This window comes from Suncus etruscus, chromosome 8, assembly GCF_024139225.1.
Source record: "Suncus etruscus isolate mSunEtr1 chromosome 8, mSunEtr1.pri.cur, whole genome shotgun sequence".
NCBI classification, from domain to species: Eukaryota; Metazoa; Chordata; class Mammalia; order Eulipotyphla; family Soricidae; genus Suncus; species Suncus etruscus.
In genome coordinates, this window is record NC_064855.1 from 61,337,623 (window position 1) to 61,361,636 (window position 24,014).

General features: G+C 39.4%; 1 protein-coding gene across 1 annotated transcript in view; it reads left to right on the top strand.

The window, feature by feature from the left end:
• The window catches only part of CDADC1 (cytidine and dCMP deaminase domain containing 1), a 52,681-nt gene that overhangs the window by 4,233 nt on the left and 24,434 nt on the right, over nucleotides 1-24,014 (top strand). Inside the window, exons 3-4 of the mRNA XM_049778792.1 lie at nucleotides 12,450-12,524; nucleotides 18,929-19,106. Coding sequence (XP_049634749.1) covers nucleotides 12,450-12,524; nucleotides 18,929-19,106 — 253 coding nt within the window. The remainder of the gene's footprint in view (nucleotides 1-12,449; nucleotides 12,525-18,928; nucleotides 19,107-24,014) is intronic.

The window sequence follows — 24,014 nt, forward strand, 5'->3', positions numbered from 1 at the left end:
ACCACGGTCCTTCCTTGGCTAGCGCTTGCAAGGCAGACACCTTACCTCCAGCGCCACCTACCCGGCCCCAACTTCATTTCTTTTTATGACTTGTTAGCTAATTTCCTTTTAGTATTGAGTCAGATTTCATAATCTGAATGTACCACATTTTATTTATTCCTTTATATCCTGCAAGATATCCTGAAAGGTTACTAAGTTATAAGCAAATGTGATTGGAACTATAAAACATCCACATGCAGCACTGTATGTGGGCATAAGTTTTTCAGCTCCATTAGATAGGTGCCAGGGAAGTTGATAGAGGGGTTGTATGGTAAAATTATGCCTTGTTTTCTAAGAAACTTCCTGGCTGCTTTACAGCATGGCAAAGTGGCTGTACCATTTTGCACTCCCACCAATGACTGAACAGTCCTGGTATTTCACACCCACTCCAAGTCCAGTATTTTTTGTGGGGAGGGCTTGTCACACCTGGCAGCACTCAGCGGTTACTCCTGGCAGGCTTGGGAACCATATGGGATGCCAGGAATCGAACTGGGGTCTGTCCTGTGTTGACTGCATGCAAGGCAAATGCCCTACCACTGTGCTATCGGTCTGTCCCCCCACCACCTGCTCCAGTATTTATTCAAGTAGTTTACTAGATTTTGACTTGTACTAAGTGTGTAGTGATAGCTTGTTTTATAAATTGTAGTTCCCTGATAACAGAAGGGTACAGACTTTCATCCTTAGGATTATGTATGTTTTCTTTGGGTATTTCACCCATTTTATACTCTGGTTATTATTATTCAGCATTGTATTATATATTTTTAATTCACTAGTCTGACTTGTATTCCTATTCTTTTTGTTTGTTTGTTTAGTTTTGTTTTTGGGGCCACACCCGGCGGTGCTCAGGGGTTACTCCTGGCTGTCTGCTTAGAAATAGCTCCTGGCAGGCACAGGGGACCATATGGGACACTGGGATTTGAACCAACCACCTTTGCTTTGAATCGGCTGCTTGCAAGGCAAACGCTGTTGTGCTATCTCTCCGGGCCCTGTATTCCTATTCTTGACATTGTCTTTTACTTTTAATTTTAATTTGGGGAGGGGGTTAACCTGGCAGCACTCAGGGGTTATTCCTGGCACTCAAAATTGCTCCTGGCAAGTTCGGGGGACCATATATGATGCTGGGGATCGAACACGGGTTCGGCCAGGGTCAGCCACATCCAAGACAAATGCCCTAATACTGTGTTATCGCTCCAGTCCCCAAGAGTTTTAAATTGTAATGAAATCTATCTTACCATTGATTATATCATATATTATCCTTTGGTTTTGTATCTAAAACCTCTTCACTGGAGATCATCTAGATTCTCTTAAATTCTGAGTCATTACTTTTGCATTTAGGTCTATGATTTCTCTTGAGTAAATTTTTATGAAGGGTGTAAAGTTTGCACATAAATAATAGGAAATTAATTTCATGGTAATGTTATATCAGAGTAGTTTTCACCTCCTTTCCAATGTCAAGTGTTTTATAAATAGTAAAATATTGGGGCTGAAGAGATAGCAGAGCAGTAGGGCATTTGCCTTGCACACAGCACAACATGGAGTGGACTGGAGGTTCGGTTTCCTTCATCTCATATGGTCCCCCCTGAGCCTGCCAGGAGCAATTTCTGAATGCAGAGCCAAGAGTAACCCCTGAGTGCCACCGGGTGTGGCCCCAAAACTAAAATAAATAAATAAATAAATAGTAAAATATTACTTAAAATGTGAAACACTTTATTGTTCCTTTTTTTTCCCAAACACTCTCCCAAAACTCATACTGACTTCATATGTTAAGAACTTTGAGGGGCCAGAGTGATAGCACACCAGGTAAAGTGTTTTCTTCTCATGCAGCCGATCTGGTTTAGATCCCCAGTAGGAGTTCACAGACCCGAGTGATTTTTGAATGCAGAGCCTGAAGTAACCCACGAGTGCTATTAGGTGTGACCTCCCCCAAAACAAACAAACAAAAAAAGAACTTTGAGGAAGTTCATTATTTTCGTCATATTTTGAGTCAGTTATCTTATTATTTTCTCTGTATTTTTCATATTATTTTCACTGTAATTTTCATATTAATTTTATAAAAATGTATATATCCATATTTAAATTGTAGTTTTTTGTTGGGGTGTTATTTTTGCAGATAAAGTTTATCGTGAAAAGACAGGCTAGAAGCAAATGTTCAGAGATTCAAGACTCTATTATACTTTATTTTAGGGCTGGTATGTGGATCTGTGGTGGAGTTGATGCCATGCCACAGTTAAAGCCTTGAGCACCACAGGGGGGGAAGAAAAGTGTATTTTAAAAGCTGGGCTTTGCAACAATATATTTTAGTCATGAAAAAGTTGACTAGCCTGCTATTTGTGACAACACAAATGGAACTTGAGCACATTATGCTGAGTGAGATGTTAGAGAGAAAAGATGTAGATGTACTTTTTAAAAACCAAACTTTTCAAAAACAAGAATACCAAACAAACACACAACAACAACAATGGGGACTGTAGAATTTGTATAGGAGTTAAAGCTCTTGCCTTGCATGTTGCTGACTCTGGTTCATTTCTCAATGCAACATGTGATCAATTCCCTAGCACTTCCAGGGGTCACTAGTGAGCACAGAGTCAGGAATAACCCCTAAATCCTGCCAAGTGTGATCTCAAAAACCCTTATACATAAAAATAAATGATGGTAGCTAAGAGTCCAGAGACAGAATAGATGTTCTTTAAGATACAAACTGACAATTAATAGTAAATAAGCTTTTGAGATTTAATGCACAGATAGAAAGCAGTATTGTATGGTAATTCTCAAACTTGCTAAAACCCTAGAATTTAAAAAAGTTGTTTAAAAAGTTAGAATTTAGGGTCAAAGTGAAATCACAGCAGTAGGGCAGTTGCCTTGCATGCAGACAACCTGGGTTGGACCCAGGTTCGATCCCTGGCATCGCATATGGTCCCCTGAGCCTGCTGATTTCTGAGTTCTAAACATAGAGCCAGGAGTAACCCGAGTGCCGCCCAGTGTGGCCCAAAAACCAAATAAAATAAAAAGTTAGGATTTAATTATTCTAGTTACAAAAAAAAATACACAATTTTGTCTATTTTTCATAATATTATCTTTATTTAAGCACCATGATTACAAACATGTTTGTAGTTGGATTTCATTTATAGAAAAGAACACACCCCCTTCACCAGTGCAACATTCCCAACACCAATGCCTCCCATCAATTTTGTGATGTCAGAGTTATCATTATCACTATAACAGTAATCCTATTGCTTATATTGCCTATATTGTCTACCTTGAATTTCTATATTGTATGTGTCAAACATTTCAATTTGTTTGTTTGTTTCTGGTTTTACGCTCAGAAATCGCTCCTGGCAGGCTCTGGGGACCATATGGGATGCTGGGATTTGAACCACCGTCTTTCTGCATGCAAGGCAGATGCCTTACCTCCATACCATCTCTCCAGCCCAAACATTTCAATTTTTTAAATAAATAAAAGTTGGATTTTTAAGAGATTGAGTAATTATTTTAAATAACCTGTTTTTATAGAAATTTGATCTCATTTTAGTTTCTATATATGATATAAATATATATCTACCTGGAAAACACTGTGTGTTGAAATTTTATGTGATTGGTACATTAAATTAAATAATTCTCCCTCCCCCACTAATTCTGTTATTACACATGATGGTCATAGGGTTGAATACATTATTTTCCCTATTCAGAATTCTTTTTTTCCACACCTGGTAATGCTCAGGAGTTACTCTTGGCTCTGCATTCAGGAATCTTTCCTGGTGGTGCTCAGGGGATAACTGGGATGCCAGTGATTGAACCCAGGTTGGCTGCATACAAGGCAGGCACCCTAACCACCATGGTCTCTATCTGGCACTGAGAAAAATACCTTAACTATGATGCATATATACAGTGGAATACCACTTATACATAAAATAAATTATGCAATTTGCGGCTACTTGGATAGATTTGGAAAGTATCATGTTGAGTGAAATCAGAGGAAGAGGAACATAGGAGAATATTATATATAGTAGAAATGAAGAGTAGGTCTTCAAATGAAGAGCAGCTTCAGGATGCTTGCCACTGTGATGGAAATAAGTGGGGAAGGGAACTCTAGGACAATGGGGGACAATAAAAGTGTTAGGAGGAAAGCTGGGGACACTAGTTGAGGGAAGTGGGTACTAATGAAGGGATTGGTGTTGCAACATTGAAATTCATGCCTGAAATTCAATTACAAGTATCTTTGTAACTTTGTATTTCACTATGATTCAGTAAAAAACATTTCAAGGGGGCCGGGCGGTGGCGCTAAAGGTAAGGTGCCTGCCTTGCCTGCGCTAGCCTTTGACGGACCGCGGTTCGATCCCCTGGCGTCCCATATGGTCCCCCAAGCCAGGAGCAACTTCTGAGCACATAGCCAGGAGTAACCCCTGAGCGTTACCGGGTGTGGCCCAAAAACCAAAAAAAAAAAAAAAAAAAAAAAAAAATTTCAAAAAGCAAAAAATTTTTAAAATAGTAGTTGTTTCACTTAAGCTCTTTGTTCTGCTTTTGCTATTCATAATAGGTTTTGAAACTCCAAGATGCAGTGCAAGTTGCAATTATAATGGAAACAGTGCTTTTAAATTTTTATTGTTTTGTTTTTAATTAAATCACTGTGAATTTTAGTTACAGTGTTATTCATGATTGAGTTTCAGTCATACAGTGTTCCAACACCATCCTTTCACCAGGGTCTATTTCCTTCCACTGATATCCCCAATTTCCCTCCACCCCTGCCCTGCCTGCCTGCCTCCATGGCAGACACTTAATACCTAGCTTAAGCTTTCTCTCTCCTCCAGAGTGACCACTTCCTTTCACCTGACTTAATCCAGCCACCATTACAGGTGACAGGCTTTCCTAGTACTAGTAATATTTTGTTTTTATTGTTTTGGTTTTTGGGCTACACCCGGCTGAGTTCAGGGGTTACTCCTGGCTTTGCGCTCAGAAATTGTTCCTGGCAGGCTCAGGGGACCATATGGGATTCTAGGAATCGAACCCAGCTCCGTCCAAGGTCAGCTGTGTACAAGGCTGCCCTACCGCTGTTCTATCTCTCTAGCCCCTCCTCTAACAATGTTATTAACATTTTTTTGTCTTACTGCAATGCTATTTCCATTATTTTTAAAATGAAGGGAATAATTTTTTTATTTCATCCTGATACTACAACATCTTTAAGTTTTCAAATATTTTTTATAATTTTTTTTTATTTGAAGTAATTTAATTCTGGAGCTTGTCGTTTTTACATTACTAGGAAAATGTTGAAACTAATAGAAACATTGGTGTGGCAGTTTAAACTAGTGGTTTTAGAGGAGTCGGAGGCTTTGTAGATTATCTGCCTGGGTTTAAATCCTGGCTCTTCTTCCTACTATTTGCATAGCCCTGAGTAAGTTCCTTTACCTCTTTTTGTCAACTTCCTAATCAGAGAGAGAGGCATGACATATTAACTTTTAGGTAGTATGTGGGTCTTGAGAAATACTTGAATTGCATGAATTAATGTTTGTAAAGTATTAGATAGTGGCTGAATATATGAATATATGAATTAATGTTTATAAAGTATTAGTATAAAGTACTAGTGCCTAGCTATGTATTTGTATAATAATTCACTGTCTTTTTCTTTATTATTAAACACTCAAGTTGTACATTTTTTAAACCAACTTTGGTGTATAATTAACTTACAACTGCTTCTAAGTGTAACTGCTTTCTGAGAGTTTTTGTATTATTGCTTATATTTATGGTACTCCTTGCTCATCAAGATTGAGTAGACACTGAGTATGAAGAGTAAAATTTTTAAAGAATCCAGGGCCTGAAGAAATAGTACAGTGAATAAATAAGTAGTTTGCCTTTCACATTAGCCAACCTGGGTTTGATCCCAGGCATCTCATATGTCCCTTATGGTCCCTGGAGTACCACCAGGTATATTCCTGGGAGTACAGAGTCAAGAGTAACCCAGGAACATTGTTGAGTGTGGCAAAATAAAATCTTTTTTTTTTCCATAGGTTGGTCTTTAGCCTTTTGAGATACTGCCAAACCTTTTACCCAAGGGGAACATCTTTGTCCATTTTCGAAATTCAGTTTTTTGAGTGTTTCAGTTTTTCCACATCATCCACTCTTGTTATTTTCCAGTGTGAGTCAGTTATCTTATTTTGATTTGGATCTGCAGTTCTCTGATGACTAGATGTTCAGTATTTTTTTTATGTGTTTTAAGAGGAGGCGATCAAACCCAGGGCTTTGTGCTTGCTAGGCTTGTCTCAGTCCTTCAAGCTATCTCCCCAGGTCAGAATGAACTTTCCTAAGAAAGCTCTTCCCTTCGTTTTGCTTTCAGTCTTTCTATGAGGTCACTAATGTTCTTAAAATAAATTCTTAACACCCTAGCCTCTTTTTTTCCATTCTCCCCTGCCATCCATTTACTATTTCTCTAGACTCATCTTGATCTCATCAGCCTTTCAGAATCTGCCCAAGTTTGTTTCTCTGTCTGAAGTCCCCCACCCACCTCAGCCTTGCCCCTTTTCCTTTATCTTCAAGAGCTTAGAAACCATTCCAGAAGATTACTTTTTAACTTCCAGAGTTAGGGCCCTCTCTATGGCCACAAGATTGCCTCAAAGTAATTTTGTTTCTCCTGGAGTTAGGTTATAGAACCAGGCTATAGGTAAGAATTGAGTGTAATTAGAATGCCATTCAGCAGCCCTGAGAAAGACACCATCTTGGAAAACTGCATCAAAAACAGCTTGACTGGTGTCTGCTGGAAACGCATTTAAAGCTTGGTTTCTGGTTTGAGCACTAAACCAGGTAAAGTGGCTGGCCTGCTCATACCTGTCAGGGCTATGTTGTGCAGAAACAATTTTTGTTTTCTTCTTGTTTTGGGGGTCACATCCGCCCCTGCCCAGGGTTTATTCCTGGTTCTACACCCAGGAATCACTCCCCGCAGTGCTAGGAGGACTATATGGGATGCCAGGGATTGAATCTGAATTGGCTGCATGCAAAGCAGGTGTCCTACCTGCTATACTATCTCTCCAACCCCAGGAACACTTTTTTTAGGTGTTGGAATTATACTGACATAAAGAGCTCATTTGTGAACTTGGGATCTTACATCAGCCATGGGAGCGGCTAAGGCTCAAGTTTTGCACAGGCCCACCTGCATGCCTGATAGTTAGTGTGTGGGCAGGTAAAATAGCTCAGGTGACTTAGAATTGTTTTTCCTTTCCCTGTCTTTTCTTTCTCTTTTAAAAAATGCTTTCCAGACATACCATTGTGTTAACCTAAGTGAAAGTGTGTATGATGCCAAATCTCTGTATACACCTCCTCCTCAACCAGATCATCTTTTTTTTTTTTTTTTTTTTTTTTTTTTTTTTTGGGCCACACCCGTTGACGCTCAGGGGTTACTCCTGGCTATGAGCTCAGAAGTTGCTCCTGGCTTGGGGGACCATATGGGACGCCGGGGAATCGAACCGTGGTCCGTCCAAGGCTAGCGCAGGCAAGGCAGGCACCTTACCTCTAGCACCACCGCCCGGCCCCATCAACCAGATCATCTTAACACTGGATTGTGATTCCCTGTTCCTTTGCTGTCTCTTTGCTAGACTGTGAGCTCCTGGAGAGCAGGGACCATGCTTGGCTTGTTCTTGGGGGTTCCCAGTCCTAGCACCAGGCCTCACACATGACAGATTCTTCAGGAATGTCAGCCAACTGCAAGAACTGCTTCATTCTCTTAAGACCCCTCCCTATTTTAAGCTGTTTCTCATTTTTCTCCTTTGTACTTTATTTTCATGTGTTCTAGCCTGTACGCTCCTAATGAGCAGGTGTCCTCATGCTTTTATCTCATTATTCTCCCACTAGGCCAGTCCAGAGTATGATGCCTATAAGGTGTTGGAGTACATGAATGGGCTATGATCCCGCACTTCTGTCTACAAGCTTATCTAATTCTGAGGCCACCAGATTCAAAAAGAGAAAAATTAGGCAGAAATACATGAAGTGTACTTGTGTTTTTTAAATAATGACAATTATTAGACCTCCATAAAATTGTAATTTTGATGATCTGATCATATCTTGCTCATTTCTATAAAGCATTGCCAGAGTCATGTATCTAGTTCAACATATATTTTTCTAGAAAACACGGTGAGAGGCTCAGAGTCTGTCCTGAGCTGCTGGTCCCACTGGTGAGGAAAGTGCAGGCAGCCCAAAGCCTGAAGAGAAACACTTGTTCCTGGAAATAGTTCTTTTGCTTAAAGCAGCATTCCAACTCTTAACAGCATTTTAAAATTATAGCAAAATGCTGGCTGGCAATTTGGAATAAAGTTAACAGCAAATCATGGCTTCAAAAATGTAATTACTTCACAAATACATTTGATGTATAAGTAATTGCTTATAAATATATAACAAAAGTAGTTAAACCATTTTTTCAGAACTGAAAGGACAGAATGTTTTTGATAATTTTAAGAATAATCTACTTGCTTCCAAGCAGATTGTTATTGCATAATCTGATCTACAGCAATCTAGAACCTTTCTTACATGTTTATAAAAAATAAATCTTAGAATGAAAAAAAAATAGGATGTAGTCACTGGGGGCCGGAGCGATAGCACAGCTATAGGGCATTTGCCTTGTATGCAGCTGACACAGGACGGACCTGAGTTCTATCCCTGGCATCCCAAATGGTCCCCTGAGCCAGAAGCAGTCACTCACTAGGGCCAGAGAGATATTAGAGTGGTTGGTTGTGTGTGGTTGATCCAGGTTTGATTTCCAGTATTCCATAAAGTCCCCCAAGTACTATCATGGGGGATTCCTAAGTGCAGAGCCAGGAATAACCCCAACTATTGCCAGATGTGACATTACCCTAAAAAAAAAAAAAAGAAATATGGTCACTAGATTTAAAGTTTCCACATTTATTTGGGAATTTGGATATCATCCCCTTTTCATTGCCCCCTGGAAATCTAACCTCTTTAAAGGAATAAAGAGAAAGCATCAGCCAACTGCACCCTGGATAACTATCCCTCCGGATGGCTCCATCACCCTCCTCCAGGACGTGGTATCAGTCACTTTGGGAAACGTTGCCTACTGGAGCAATTAGTGGGAAAGAAAATAATTATTTCTAAATAAACAATTCAAAGTTTTAGACTGGAAAGCAAGTATATTGAAAATAGTTGTTATTTTAAAGTAATTCTATTACCAATTCATAATAGTTTTTCAGTTGCAGGGAGCAAGCCCACACCTAGTGGCTCTCAGGGGAACATATAGCACTAGGGATTGAACCCAGGGTTCTCTCATGCAAACCCTTTTGAATAATTTTCCAGATCCTAATTCATAGTGATGTAACTGGAATTTTGTTTGTTTTAGCTAAGAATTATCAGAATTGAGGCAAGAGTCATAGCACAGTAGTAGGGTGTTTGCCATGCATGCAGCTGATCTGAGACAGACCTGGATTTGATCTCCGGCATCTCATATGGTTCTCCAAACCTGACAGGAGCGATTTCTCAGCGCAAAGCCAGGAGTAACCCCTGAGCACTGTCCAAGCCCCCAAAAATTATCGAAGAGATAATTGTGTCCCAAAAGCCCCTTCCTCCCAAGACAGTTGAATTTGGAACTCTGGTTCTATGTGTTCTTGGTGGGGTTATTTCATCTTTCTCAGCTACAGTTTTTTCACTTATAAAATAGGAATGATAATAGCTACTTTGGAAATTTTTAAGAATAAAATGAGGGGCCGGGCGGTGGCGCTAAAGGTAAGGTGCCTGCCTTGCCTGCGCTAGCCTTGGACGGACCACGGTTCGATCCCCCGGTGTCCCATATGGTCCCCCAAGCCAGGAGCAACTTCTGAGCACATAGCCAGGAGTAACCCCTGAGCGTTACCGGGTGTGGCCCAAAAACCAAAAAAAAAAAAAAGAATAAAATGAAATTCTATAGGACTAGTAGGTGCTTGATACACTTAGTGTTAGGTTGTTTGTTTATAATTTACAGCATGGTTCCACCCAAAACAAAGATCATCCCTGTTTTTTTGTTATGTTTGTTTACAACTTGGTTTTATTTAAAATAGAGATTTTCCTGAGTTAGCATGTATCAAGCAAACCTGGGCTGACTGGCTCAGGAAAGGCCTCTGTCCTTATTCCCTTGAAGGGGTTAGTTTCTTAATAAAAACTGCAATCTGGCAGGCAGCTCTCTCTCTCTCTCTCTCTCTCTCTCTCTCTCTCTCTCTCTCTCTCTCTCTCTCTCTCTCTCTCTCACTCACTCACTCACTCTCACAATATGGCTCTTCATGTAAAAGTTTTAGAGACTATTTTTTCTTTTATGAATTTACATTTCTTTTTAAATAAGTTTCTTTTGGTTATTATCATTTAACCCAGTTACAGTATTGTTAACATTTGAGTCTGCTGCTTTTTAGCACCTCATACTTATTTATAAGACTAAGTGCTCAGCATTCATGAAATTTTCTATTCCCACTATGAAACTTTCTCTAATTCCTTCCTATTAGTCAACTTTGGAGTATGCAGAATTCTACCCAATACCCTGTATTAAACAACTGCTTATATTCAATTTCCTATCTTTGTAAAGCTCAGCTTTCCAAGAACTGTAGCCTGAGAAACTAGGTCTGTGGCTGATGCATACAAAGTCAATTTTTGTTGAATGAATAAATGAAGAGTAGTGGTTCTGGAGAGATAGTATAGGGAATTAAGCACAGGTGCTCAACCTATTCTTGGCTCTGCAAAGACTCTTGAGCATCATGGGTTTGGCTGAGACCCAAAACACCAATGTGGTGGTCCTAATGTCAACTACTTCTGAAAGGTCCTAGCAATATCACATCCTCGGACTGTAAGCACTGGGCCATAGACTCAGTCTGAGAGTAACCAATGGGCCCCCTTAGCACTTCCTGGATACTCCCTGCAAATGACAAATAAATAAAGTTGGACCTGGAGCAAATTTTTATACAAGAAGAGACTTATAATAACTCTAGTACTAGTCACCTACTGCTGATATTATAAATTACTGAAAAGTTGGTGGCTTAGGGGCTGGAGCCATGGCGCAGTAGTAGGGCATTTGCCTTGCACACGGCTTACCTAGGACAGACAACGGTTCATTCCCCCGGTGTCCCATATGGTGCCCCAAGCCAGGAGCAATTTCTGAGCACATAGCCAGGAGTAACCCCTGAGCATCACCAGGTGTGGCCCAAAAACCAAAAGAAAATAAAAAGTTGGTGGCTTAAAACACACATTTATTTTGCAGTTCTTTGTGTCAAAAGTCTGAGGTGGTCTCCCTGGGCTCAAATCTGAGTGTCAGCCTGACTGGCCCTTCTGGAAGTCCCTGCAAAGGATTAGTTTCTTACCTTTTCCAGATCCTTAAGGCTGCCCACATCTCTGGGCTCATGAGCACCTCTCCGTCAGAGCCAGTGATGTCAGACTAAATTCTCATGCTGTCTCATTCTGACAATGGCCTTTCCTACCTCTGCCATTTACTTATAAGGATCTTTGTATGATTATTTAGAGCCCATCCAGATAAACTGGTTAATCTCTCCATTGTAGCATTAGCTAATTTATAGTCTTAATTCTATCTGTACCTTTAACTCCAGCTTATTATATAATATAACATAGCCATGGTACCAATTTTTTTTTTTTGGCTGTCTGCTCAGAAATAGCTCCTGGCAGACACGGGGGACCATATGGGACTCGGGATTCGAACCAACCACCTTAGGTCCTAGATCGGCTGCTTGCAAGGCAAACACCGCTGTGCCATCTCTCCGAGCCCGGTACCAAATATTGAGACAGAAAATCTTCTACAAATTCTTATCTAATATTGTGCTGACTTTTTTTACCTTCTCAATTCCAATTAATTTACCTCTGTTCTCTTTTAGTCTTTCATGTCATGCTTGCACTTTTCTATTGCTCAAAACTTCCCCAACATTGAAATTTTTTTGTTGTTTGATTGATTTTTGGGTAACACCTGACTGTGCTCAGGGATCACTACTAACGATGCTCTGGGAACCATATAGTATTGAACCAGGTCAGCTATGTGCAAAGCAAGCACCTTACCCATTTTACTATCTCTGAAATCTTAAACTACAGAATTTTCTTTACTTTTTATGCTGCAGCCAGAAGTGATCAAAGCTTACTCCTGGCAGGCTCAGAGGATTAAACCTGGGTCAGCCACAAGTAAAACAAGTGCCCAGTTTATATAACTAGCACTCTGGTTCCCAGAATTTTATTTTCTGATCACAACTTCCAGATTTTCCAATCCTGTATTTTGGAAAACTTTTCAGGAATGATATTACAAAGGTTAAGCACTCTGAACTTGAACCTGACCAATATGGGAAATTATTACAGAGTTTCATCAAGAACAAAAAAGATTTAAAACTTACAAAAACTCATCTTTAAACAGGAAATCATATTATGTGCTCATCTCCTTCCCTCACCTTTAATCTGCTTTTAATTAGGAAAAGGAAGCAGAAAATAATGGATCCTTAGAAGATAGAGAAGAGGCAGACACAGTATCTTACAATCAAAAACAGGTGAGATTTTGTTTTCAAAACACAATATTACAATAACAAAGCAAAGCAAATGGTATAAAGTAGAATAAGTCATTCTTGTGCTCGAGTTTTTCTATTCCTTCTACCAAGAATATTTATAAAATTGGATCTTTTCCATCTATATATATGTATATTATACTAATATGTATATATGTAATTTAAATGCATGGTTTATTTTATCATTTTCTCCTATATCTTTCTTTAAAAATTAAAAAATTTCAACTCATAAAACCTTTTTCATAATTCATAAATGGTTTTCCAAAACATCTGACTGGTTTTGCCAAGAATGTTTACCCCTCTCTTGCACTTTTCTTAGACCAGTGGCCTTCAGCCAGCACTCCATGTACTGCTACTGGTTCTCAACAGAAAGATTGAAAACCACTGTTTTACCACGTTGGTTATAACTGCTGGTCCATGGGCTGGTATATGCAGGACAAATGATGGTCAGCAAGTGAAAAAAGGCTGACAAATGCTGACTTAGGCCATTTTTTTTTTTTTTTTTTTTTTTGGTTTTTGGGCCACACCCTGTGCCGCTCAGGGGTTACTCCTGGCTATGCGCTCAGAAGTTGCTCCTGGCTTCTTGGGGGACCATATGGGACACCGGGGGATCGAACCGCGGTCCGTCCTAGGCTAGTGCAGGCAAGGCAGGCACCTTACCTCCAGCGCCACTGCCCGGCCCCAGGCCATTTCTTAGAGCTGTTTGACAACTAAAAATTTTGATAATTTATATAATGTCTTCTGGGATAAAGAGGAGACTTCTTTTTTTTTTTTTTTTTTTTTTTTTGGATTTTGGGCCATACCCGGCGTTGCTCAGGGGTGACTCCTGGCTGTCTGCTCAGAAATAGCTCCTGGCAGGCACGGGGAACTATATGGGACACCGGGATTCGAACCAACCACCTTAGGTCCTGGATTGGCTGCTTGCAAGGCAAACGCCACTGTGCTATCTCTCTGGGCCCAAGAGGAGACTTCTGATGGCTTGCAGTAAATCAACAGTGGAACCTTTTTTTTCTTTTTTGGTTTTTTGGGCCACACCCATTTGATGCTCAGGGGCTAAGCACTCAGAAATTACCCCTGACTTGGGGGACCATATAGGACGCCTGGGGATTGAACTGCGGTCCTTCCTTGGCTAGCACTTGCAAGGCAGACACCTTACCTCTAGTGCAACCTCTCTGGCCCCAAGAGTGGAACCTTTAAGTGGAACCCTTAAAATTTATTTCTTTTCTATAGCTCAGTTCTTAGTTAGGGAATCCACCTGAACTATGGAACTTGTGAGCAAGGTAAGCATCCCAGATTTGCTGTCATTTGCTGTGGTGTGACTAGTAAAATCCTTTGTCTCTCACCCAGCTGTGTCATGTGCTCTGCTACCATCAATGCAATGATAGCAAGGCTCTTAGTAATGAAAGAAGGTAAAATAGAAATCCAGAGCTGAAGGATGAACTTGGTTCTTTTTAAATATTGCACAGTGTTTCCTTATTATCTTAATCTTTCAGGTTTTTTAGAGTTCTGATTCACTGGATGTGGAGTAGAAATTAAATATGCATTTTGGGAAAGGGACCTTGATGACTGATACATATTGCTGAAGATTACCTGATTAAAGTTTTGAGAATGGATCTCTAAAATGTCCAGTAAAAATGTAAAAACAATTTGCCTCTGAATGTTTCAGTGATTTTAATTGTCAGAAAAGCAGCTGGTGGGAAGGGAAGAGATTATTTAAAGAGCAAGTACCTTGGCTCCATCCCTTTTATTATATGATTCCCTGGAGCATCTCTGGGAATAGCCATCACAGTGGCCCCAAAAATAAAAATAAAGAAGTCAAAGGGAAAAAATAACCATGCAAAATAGACTAACCTCCTTTGCCTGTATTTTATTATAAAATTATGTTACTAGGATTTCAAAGATGATTGCTGTGTTACCAATGAAAATTTACTCACTGGGAAGATTCAGTCTTCTGGGAGTAAGTTAAAGTGCTGCAGAGGAATGCAACTTAGACTTTTATTTGCTATACAAATTTAGGATAGAAGAAAAATTTATCTCAAGATTTGTCATTTTATCCTTATCTAGAAACTATATTTTGTTTGTTTGGGTTATTTTTGGGGGATGGCCATACCCAGCAGTGCTCAAGGGTTACTCCTGGCTGTGTGTTCAGAAATTATTCCTGATAGAATTTGAGGACTATGTGGGATGCTGAAGATCAAACCCAGATTGAACACATACAAGGCAAACACCCTATCTCACTGTACTATCACTCTGGCTCTTAGAAACAATATTAAAAAAATTTTTTTTATAAAGTTAAAAGAACTGGGCTGGAGCTATAGTACAATAGGCAGAGCACATGGTTTGCACTTGGCTGATCCGGGTTTAATTTTTGACATCCCATATGGTCCCTAAGCACTGCCAGGTGTAATCCTTGAGCATCACTGGATGTGCCCCCACCAAAAAAAAAAATAAATAAATAAAACTCTTCTGGGCAAGAAAATTACAGATTTTTTTGACCTAACAAATTATTGTAATAAAAAAAGTCATGAACATGCCTTTTATTTACTTGAAACAGTATTTTAAAATGTTTATATCAATGTTTTGGACTATTTCTGTATGCTGAACTAGTTAGAAAAATCTATAGCTGAGATCATTTAATGATAGTATTTCTATTGATTATGATTTGTTGAGTTTAATACAATAAGTTCAAATGTCTGAGCTCTTTTGATAGGGCCTTATTAGTTCTACAAGGATGACAGTTTTCTTAAGAATTTGCTTATGGACTGGAGCAGTAGTACAGTGGGTAGGGTGTTTGTCTTCCACACAGCTGACCCGAGTTCAATCCCCAGCATCCCATATGGTCCGCCAAGCCTACCAGAAGTGATTTCTGAAATCAGAGCCAGGAGTATCTCCTGAATATTGCTGGGTGTTGCCCAAAAATAAAAATAAAGTAAAATCAAAGAAAAATTTGCTCAAAGTCGAGTGCAGGCACCTTCCTCCCCATATCTTCCTTCTTGCAGAAGGAAGCTTAGTATACATGCCTAAAAGTCACAGCATCAGTAATAGTATTTTGAATCTCTGGACAACTTCATGATGTTGTCATCCCTAAAAGAACACACCAGTTTAACAGAATGAATAGCTAACAAGAGCTTACTAAACATTCTGCTATTATATTCATAACTTCATTGGATATACAATAATTTTCATGAATGTACTTGCTACTATACTTTTTCTTGTCTTTTTTTAACTTTCTTTTCTTCCTTTTTACTTTTTCTTAAATTTTTTGGGAGGGTTTTGGGTCACACCCGGTGGTGCTCAGGGGATACTCCTGACTTTGCGCTCAGAAATTGCTCCTGGCAGGCTCGGGGGACCATATGGGATGTCGGGAATCAAATCGGGATTCATCCAGGGCTGGACATGTGCAAGGTAAATGCCCTACTGCTGTGCTATCACTCCAGCCCCTTTTTATTTTTTTCCTGTTTTTTCAATAACTTTGCTTTTAATAATCTGGAAACAAATGTATTCTGATGAACTATGTCAACTATGTGATGCATTTTCTTTAAATAAATTTTTAAAAAAGTACTCAAAGTATTTAGAAGTAGATAGTCACATATATTGCTTTTTATATTTGAGGAGCATAAAGCTCTAAGAAATTTTAGAATGGGGGATTAAGTTTCACAAAATCAAAGAAATTGAAAATATTCTTAAAAGACAACATAAATAGTTCATATTTTAGATAAGTTTTTGGATATAAGGGGGATTTTTTTTATTCCTCTTACATATCCTTTAACTTGATAAACTGAAAAAGAATCTGACTTCTCTTTTTTTTTAGGCATTTTACAAGGTATCATTCTCCATAGTTGAAACATGTATACTCAAAATTGAAACTGAAACTTAACTATTTTAATGCTATAATAGTACTAGATCTGATCTGATCTTTATCATGTCGAAATAACACTGTAAGGCTATTTGACTATAAAATAACTCACTCGATTATGAAATCATACATATATCTTATACAAAGATATAGGTTATTTATACTACCCTACCCCTCCAAAAGTTTCTAAATGCATTGTCAAATTCAAATTTTGAAGTAAATAATCAAATGTTCAAATATGTCCACTGGGAGAAGTATATAGTAAAATCCCTTTGAAAGGGAATTTGGAATGATGGAAACCCTTTTCTTTGCCTATCTTGTTCCCATGTTGTAATAATAGTCCTTAATTCAAGGATCAGGGTTACATTTCAGAGTCATGATGTAAAACAAATGCATCCTGTGACTCATGTAGAACCAAGTTTTAGTTTAGCTCATTTTATCTGACACTGATATTATACTTCTTTATAAATTAATGTTGTGTAAATTGGAAAATATAGGTACAAAGTAAAGTTTTAAATTTTTTTCGTTTGTTTTTAGTGAGGGACCAACAAGTTAGCAACTTTTTAGAGCTTTAGCTAATGCTTAGCTTCCCAGCTTAAAGCAAGGTGAATCCAGTATCTTACAGATGCTCTTGCAGGTGTGATGCTCATGTTTATACCCTAGGTTTGACTTCTTTCTTATAACTAAGGGAATGACATCCTTTTTCTGAATTTGACAATACATTTAGAAACTTTTGTAGGGGTAGGGGATATAAATAACCTACCATATTTTCCACTGTATAAGACAGCTTTTTTGTTTGTTTGTTTGTTTGTTTTTTTGGGCCACACTTGGTGATGGTCAGGGGTTACTCCTGGCTATGTGCTCAGAAATCGAACCTGGCTTGGGGGACCATATGGGACAGGGGGGAATAGAACCACGGTCCATCCTAGGCTAGCGCAGGCAAGGCAGATGCCTTACCACTTGCACCACTGCTCTGGCCCTATAAGACAACTTCTTTTTTTCGGGACACACCCGTTTGATGCTCAGAGGTTACTCCTGGTTAAGGGCTCAGAAATTGCCCCTGGCTTGGGGGGACCATATGAGACGCCACCTCTCCGGCCCCATAAGACAACTTTTTAACCCGTGAAAAACTTCTTAAAAGTCAGGGGTCATCTTACACACTGGTAAGTTACATGCTGAGACTTACACCAGCTTCAGGGATTAGTGATCCGGACCCTCCCACTTACCACCGCATCCCATCCAGCCGCCAGGTGTCATCACTATTATGTGGCTTTCCACTGTTCAGTCCTCTTTCAGTACACTGTCTCCCTCTAGCTGTCCTATTAATTACTGCAGTGTGACAAACACAGTGTCTCCCTTTAGCTGTTCTATTAATTACTGTACCCCAGCCAATTGCTCTTGGAGGAGCCCCTCTCCCTGCTCTCAATGTAGTTATGTTTACATGTTTGATGACAAATAGGCTTATGTTTATAAGTGACAGTTTTCCAATTAAGTACATGTATGACATAAGCATTTGAATTAAAACTTCCATATTGAAATTAAATCTTACGTTTTTTAATTTTCATTTGGTGTGCATTAAAAGAGAGGTAGTCTTATATGGCAAATATAGCCCAAAACCTATATTTTAACAGGAAAAGTAGGGGGTCTTCTTATATGTTCAGTTGTCTTATATGCTGGAAAATACAGTATATCCTTGCACAAGATTTATGTATGACTTCATAATCGAGTGACTTATTTTATAGTCATGTAGCCTTATAGTCATTCTACCATCAAGCTATAAATGGGTAGTTTTCAGAAAACTAAGAACTATATTTCTTTATTTTAGACAAAATTTAAAATAATAGAAAAGTTAAAATGATCTGTCTTGGTTCTGCTTTTTTATTATCTTTGCATTTTTCAAAAAGTCATGCAAATTCTCTAGGTTTTACTCACCCATGTGTAAAATCAGAGACATTTTCCAAATTACCACTTTGAGGCTTAAAATTAGATCTACATTATATGCTATTAGAAACTGGTCAAATAGCCTAGGTTTTTGTTCTAAACTAAAATCAGTTTTTACACAGATAAATTACTAATAATTAAATGCTTTGACTTGGCTAAGAGCCTAGAAAATTCAGATATAGATATGAGATAAACATAGAAAATTTCAAAAGCAAGTTCTCTGAAATATTTTAATGAGAAAAATTCAATGTGCTAAATATTTCAAGTATGTTAGATAAAAAATTAAACCATTGGGCCTGGAGAGATAGCACAGCGGTGTTTGCCTTGCAAGCAGCCGATCTAGGACCTAAAGTGGTTCGTTCAAATCCCAGTGTCCCATATGGTCCCCCGTGCCTGCCAGGAGCTATTTCTGAGCAGCCAGCCAGGAGTAACTCTTGAGCACTGCCGGGTGTGGCCCAAAAACAAAAACAAAAAAAAATTAAACCATTTATTTATTTTATTTTATTTTTTACCATTTCTTAATGAATCAGATACAGTACATGATCTAATCATCAGATATTGTAATTAATTACTACTTTGTATCTTAATGTAGGTGAAGAAAACTGGTCTTGTGGTGGTGAAAAACATGAAAATTATTGGTCTTCATTGTTCTAGTGAAGATTTACATGCTGGGAAAATTGCTCTTATTAAACATGGATCACGGCTAAAAAACTGTGATCTTTACTTTTCCAGAAAACCATGTTCTGCTTGTTTGAAAATGATTGTAAATGGTAAGTGTAGACAAAGCTTTGCTGGTGATTGATACCACTAATCTGTGAACAGTCACTGGAAGTACACTGTCTAAATGCTGCAGAAATCATTTCGAAATATATGTACACATATGAATAATTAGATATTGGAAGAGTTAGGAAGTTTGGATTTTTGATCACTGTCATGAACTCTTTTTCTTTTAATTTTTTTATTTTTAATTATGAGAACAAAGATGCAAAGAAAGAGGACAAGGTAAAGTTACAGTGGAAGGACAATCACCCATAACATAATTCTCAGAAGTCCCCTTGCTGATATCTTAACTTTAAACTTTCAGCCAAAGAACATTAAGATAAATAAAACAAAATTCATGTACAATTACTTTGTCCCTCAAGTCCCCAGATTGTAACACATTATAATATTTCTTAACAGCACACAAGGCAATCTAAAGCCATAAAACTTACGTAACTCCTTATACATTAGAGGCATAGTGTTTTTTACATTTCCATGTACATGCATATTAGCTTAAGTTAACTTCAAATTTTAAGTGGTTTTTTTTTTTTTTTAAGGATTAGAGTCAAAGGAGCACAGTAAAAACAGTGTTAGAGTGGCGATTGTTGTTTGCATAGGCCCACCAAAATATGAGGGGCATGAGGGGCATGGAAAGGAATAACCTTGGCCTAAATACAAAGAGACCCGACCCCTGAAGTTTCCTGGCATAAGACCAACTCTAGGCTCTAGCCAAACTAGTTTGTCCAATCCAAGACATTGTCTGTAGTGCCAACACACTTATTTTTCACACAGTCTCTGTTGTTGGTATCATGTTTCTGTATTAAATATCTTGAAATCTGCATATCCTACATTGAAGTCAGGATGTGGAGCATCCTCTCATTTCACCTCACCATTAAAGGGCATGCAGGGAGCCCTGTCCTGTAAGCAGGTCGTTGTTGTTAAGTCTTCTCAGTGTTAAGGGAAGTCTCTTTTGAGCAGGTCGATGTCTGAGCAGTGGTAGGGTCTTCCGTGGTAGAGAATTGCTTCCAGGTAATGTTATAGACAAACCTGGATGTTTCGTGGATGGCTTCCCTGGTTCAGGGGTGAATGGAAAATGCCCTTTCTTCTGAGGCCTATGCCAGGTCGTTAAGTCAAAGTTCAGGGTATAAGGTCCCTTTGCACTACAAGTTTTGTGTGTTCCAATCTCTTATTTGTATGTATAGTATTTTCCCATTTTAATGTGCCTATGCAAAAAAGGAGCAATGCCACGTGGCGTTATTGGCGCATATGGGGGCCATAAGAACAAGTCCTACAATCCCCATGACATGGTTCAATCATAAGCATTAAACTGGGGGACTCTTTCAACAAAATTCCTTGTTGAACAGCTCATAAAGAGAAGATAAAAAGTGGTTAGAGGGGCCGGAGAGATAGCATGGAGGTAGGGCGTTTGCCTTTCATGCAGAAGGTCATCGGTTCAAATCCCGGCGTCCCATATGGTCCCCTGTGCCTGCCAGGAGCAATTTCTGAGCATGGAGCCAGAAGTAACCCCTGAGCACTGCCGGGTGTGACCCAAAAGCCACAAAAAAAAAAAAAAAAAAAAAAAAAAAAAAAAGTGGTTAGAATCGTCACTGTATAAGAGAGTATTTAGTACGACTTATAGCTGTCAGAGAAAAAACACAAAATATTCGAAAGAAATACGTGTCCATTTTATGTCTTTTGAAACAGTTTGGGGTTGTGACACACAATGCATGGCTTTGGTCTGTGATTAGGATTGTGCAGTACTGAAGTTAAAAAGAGTAATGTGGGTTAGTGATGTTTGGGGGGGTGAGAGAGTTAAGGAGTAAAAATGAGCTTTGTAGGGGTGTGAGAAAGGGAAGAATACAAAATGGATATTCTGGATATGCAAAACAAACATAAAGATAAGGGATACTCTTAATACATGCAGTGCTCGTGGGGGCGCTAGCGCCTATGTGGCTTTCCATATGTGGACTAGTCAGAAATTGCCAGTGACAAACAGCACAACCTAGCAAATCTCAGCACACCCCAAGTTAAGACCCATCATTTCTGGCCTCCTGGGCTGCCACCCCAGAAAGCCTGGAGGCCAGGGGCAGAAGAGGGGAAGGCTGGGGGCCTATCAAGGCTCCCAGCGCACCCAAGTTAGGGAGAAGGCCTTTCACATGGGTTCCCCCCAAACCCCGTGCCCGCTAGAGCTAGCCTCCAGCTCAAGAGAGGAAAGAAAGAGAGCCGGAAGCCAGGATCTGCCCGCCCTACACCCTGTGCCCTTCCCATCCTAGAGCTGGGGGAAGGGCGGGGAAAGCTTGGGAGCCCATCCAGGAGGGACACCCCCATACACACCCACCTTGTCTGGCTGCCTGGGCTGCCACCCCAGAAGGCCTGGAGGCCGGGAGCAGAAGAGGGGAAGGCTGGGGGCCTATCACAGCTCTCAGCGCATCCAAGTTAGGGAGAAGGCCTTTTACATGGGGTCTCCCCAAACCCCGTTCCAGCTAGAGCTAGCCTCCAGCTCAAGAGAGTATAGAAAGAGCTGTCATGAACTCTTAATGAATCTCGGTATATTATCAGACTAATCCTACCTACTATTCAAAGAGAAAATTGGGACATATTAAAAAGTTTTAAGTGTATTTCAGCAAAAATGTATTCCAATCAGGCAGTATATGAGACAGCAATACCAGGTAGAAATGCAGGCTGATTGTTGTTCTTTAGGGATGACAGGGCCTTTCACATTAACTCCTTAAGTTGTGCTAATAGAGAGGTTCCTGACTGAATTAAGACTCCATTTCTGGGAACATCAAAAATATTGTAAATATTGGGGCTGGTAAGATAGTACAGCAGGTAAGACTTTTGTTTACCTTACATGCAACTAAGCCAAATTCGATCCCTGACACTGATAATCATGAGCACTTCCAGGAGTAATCCCTGAATGCAAAGCAGGAATAAGCCCTGAGTGCTGCTGGGTGTGGCCAAAACCCCAAAAAAATGTTTAAAAAAGAAGAGAATTTGGGGTCAGAGTTATGGCACATCGCAAAGACTGCTTGCCTGGCACTAAGCCAACTGAGGTTCCATCCTAGCATTCCATATGGTTCCCCAAGCCTGCCAAGTGTGATTCCTAAGTGCAGAGCTAGAAGTAACCTCTGATGGCCACTGGATATGGTTCAAAAAAGAAGAAAAGAAATATGTATTTTTTAACTCTTTGGGGTTTTTTTTTTTGTTGTTGTTGGTTGGTTGGTTGGTTTTGGGTCCACACCCAGCAGCGCTCAGGGGACCATAAAAATGTCTGGATCAAACCTGAGTTGGTTGCCTTCCCTTGTGCTATCACTCCAGCCCTGTTAGCTCTTTGTATTTGTGACAAGAACCTTAGCATAAAAGACCCCATTTGGGGAATTCGGAGAGAAGTATAGGTGGTTGCCAATTGCATACTACTGATCCCAGTTCAATCCCAGGTACTTATATGATCTCCTAAGAACTGCAAGTAGTGGCCCATGGGCACAGAGCCAGGAATAATATCTGACAAATGAGTCTCTAACCTTCCTTACCACCAAAAAGAAACCATTTGGTTCCATTTTTTAACACTGCTAAAAAATAATCCCCTTATTTCTGTGGCTTCATATGCTAGATATTTATCTTCCCATGAGAATAGGCATATCTAAGCAGGAAGCAGCCTTTCTCCATGTAATTGGTAGATGTGAACCTAAGTTTCTTACTTTTTTTTTTTATTGAGTCACCCTGAATTACAAAGTTATTCATGAGTTTCAGGCATACAATGTTCCAACAACACTCCCTTCACCCAGTGTCCACAGTATCTCTTCTGCACCCCTCCTATGTGACAGGAACATTTTTTTTCTTAGTCTCTGTGGTTTATAATACTGTCATGATAGGACACCATGTATATCAGTTTAGTGTTCTCCCTGTCCTGTCCTCCACTTCTCCTACCCCAGTGGTAAGTGTTCATTAGTCTCCTGAAGATCAGTTCTCGTAGTCTTTGTTTCTGTTGCTTTTGGATATTTGTTATTCCCCTACTGTGTTTCTTTATATGCCACACATAAGAAAGATCATACTTTGTCACTTTCCCTCTGCTTAAGTTCGGGCCTAGATAGCTTCTATCTTATTGCTGTTATCCTCTAGATAGTGGTCCTCAAACTATGGCCCGCGGGCCACATATTGTATTTGTATTGTTTTGTTTCTTCATTGCAAAATAAGATATATGCAGTGTGCATAATAATTTGTTCATAAGTTTTGTTTTTACTATAGTCAGACCCTCTAATGGTCTGAGGGACAATGAACTGGCCCCCTGTTTAAAAAGTTTGAGGACCCCTGCTAGAATCTTGAATCATCAGCCTCCAGAAACTGGCTGAGTGAGAGAAAGTAAATCAGGTATTCTACTACTTAAAACCCTAACCCCAGACTTCACAGGCATCATTTCTGTTAGCTTCCTTCTTTGTAGGAACTGCCTAGCAGCCATATCCCAATGATGTCTATGCTTTGTGTCGTGTAACACAAATGATTATGATATAGCTCTCATCTCTCCCATGCTATTACACTTTCTAACCTTTGTGCACATAAGATTCTATTTTGTAACCAGGTAAGTGTACACACCATTTTCTCATTAAGAAACCTATGGAGACAAAGGGTTGTGGACACTTCAGGGGTGGTAGTGTGATGGTATTTTATATCAATGCCATAATTTTTTACATTATTATAACTTTCTAAATTATATTAAAATATATATGTGGATGTATATATGTGTGTATATATATACTTCCAGCCAGATAGATGGTATAGAAGTTTGGGATTTGTTGTGCATGTGGTCCACCCCAGTTTGAACTCCAGAACCACATATGATTTTCCAAGCACTACTAGGAGTGACTCCTGAGCTCAGACAGGAGGAAATCCTGAGTATAACAAAGTATAGCCCAGCCTACTCA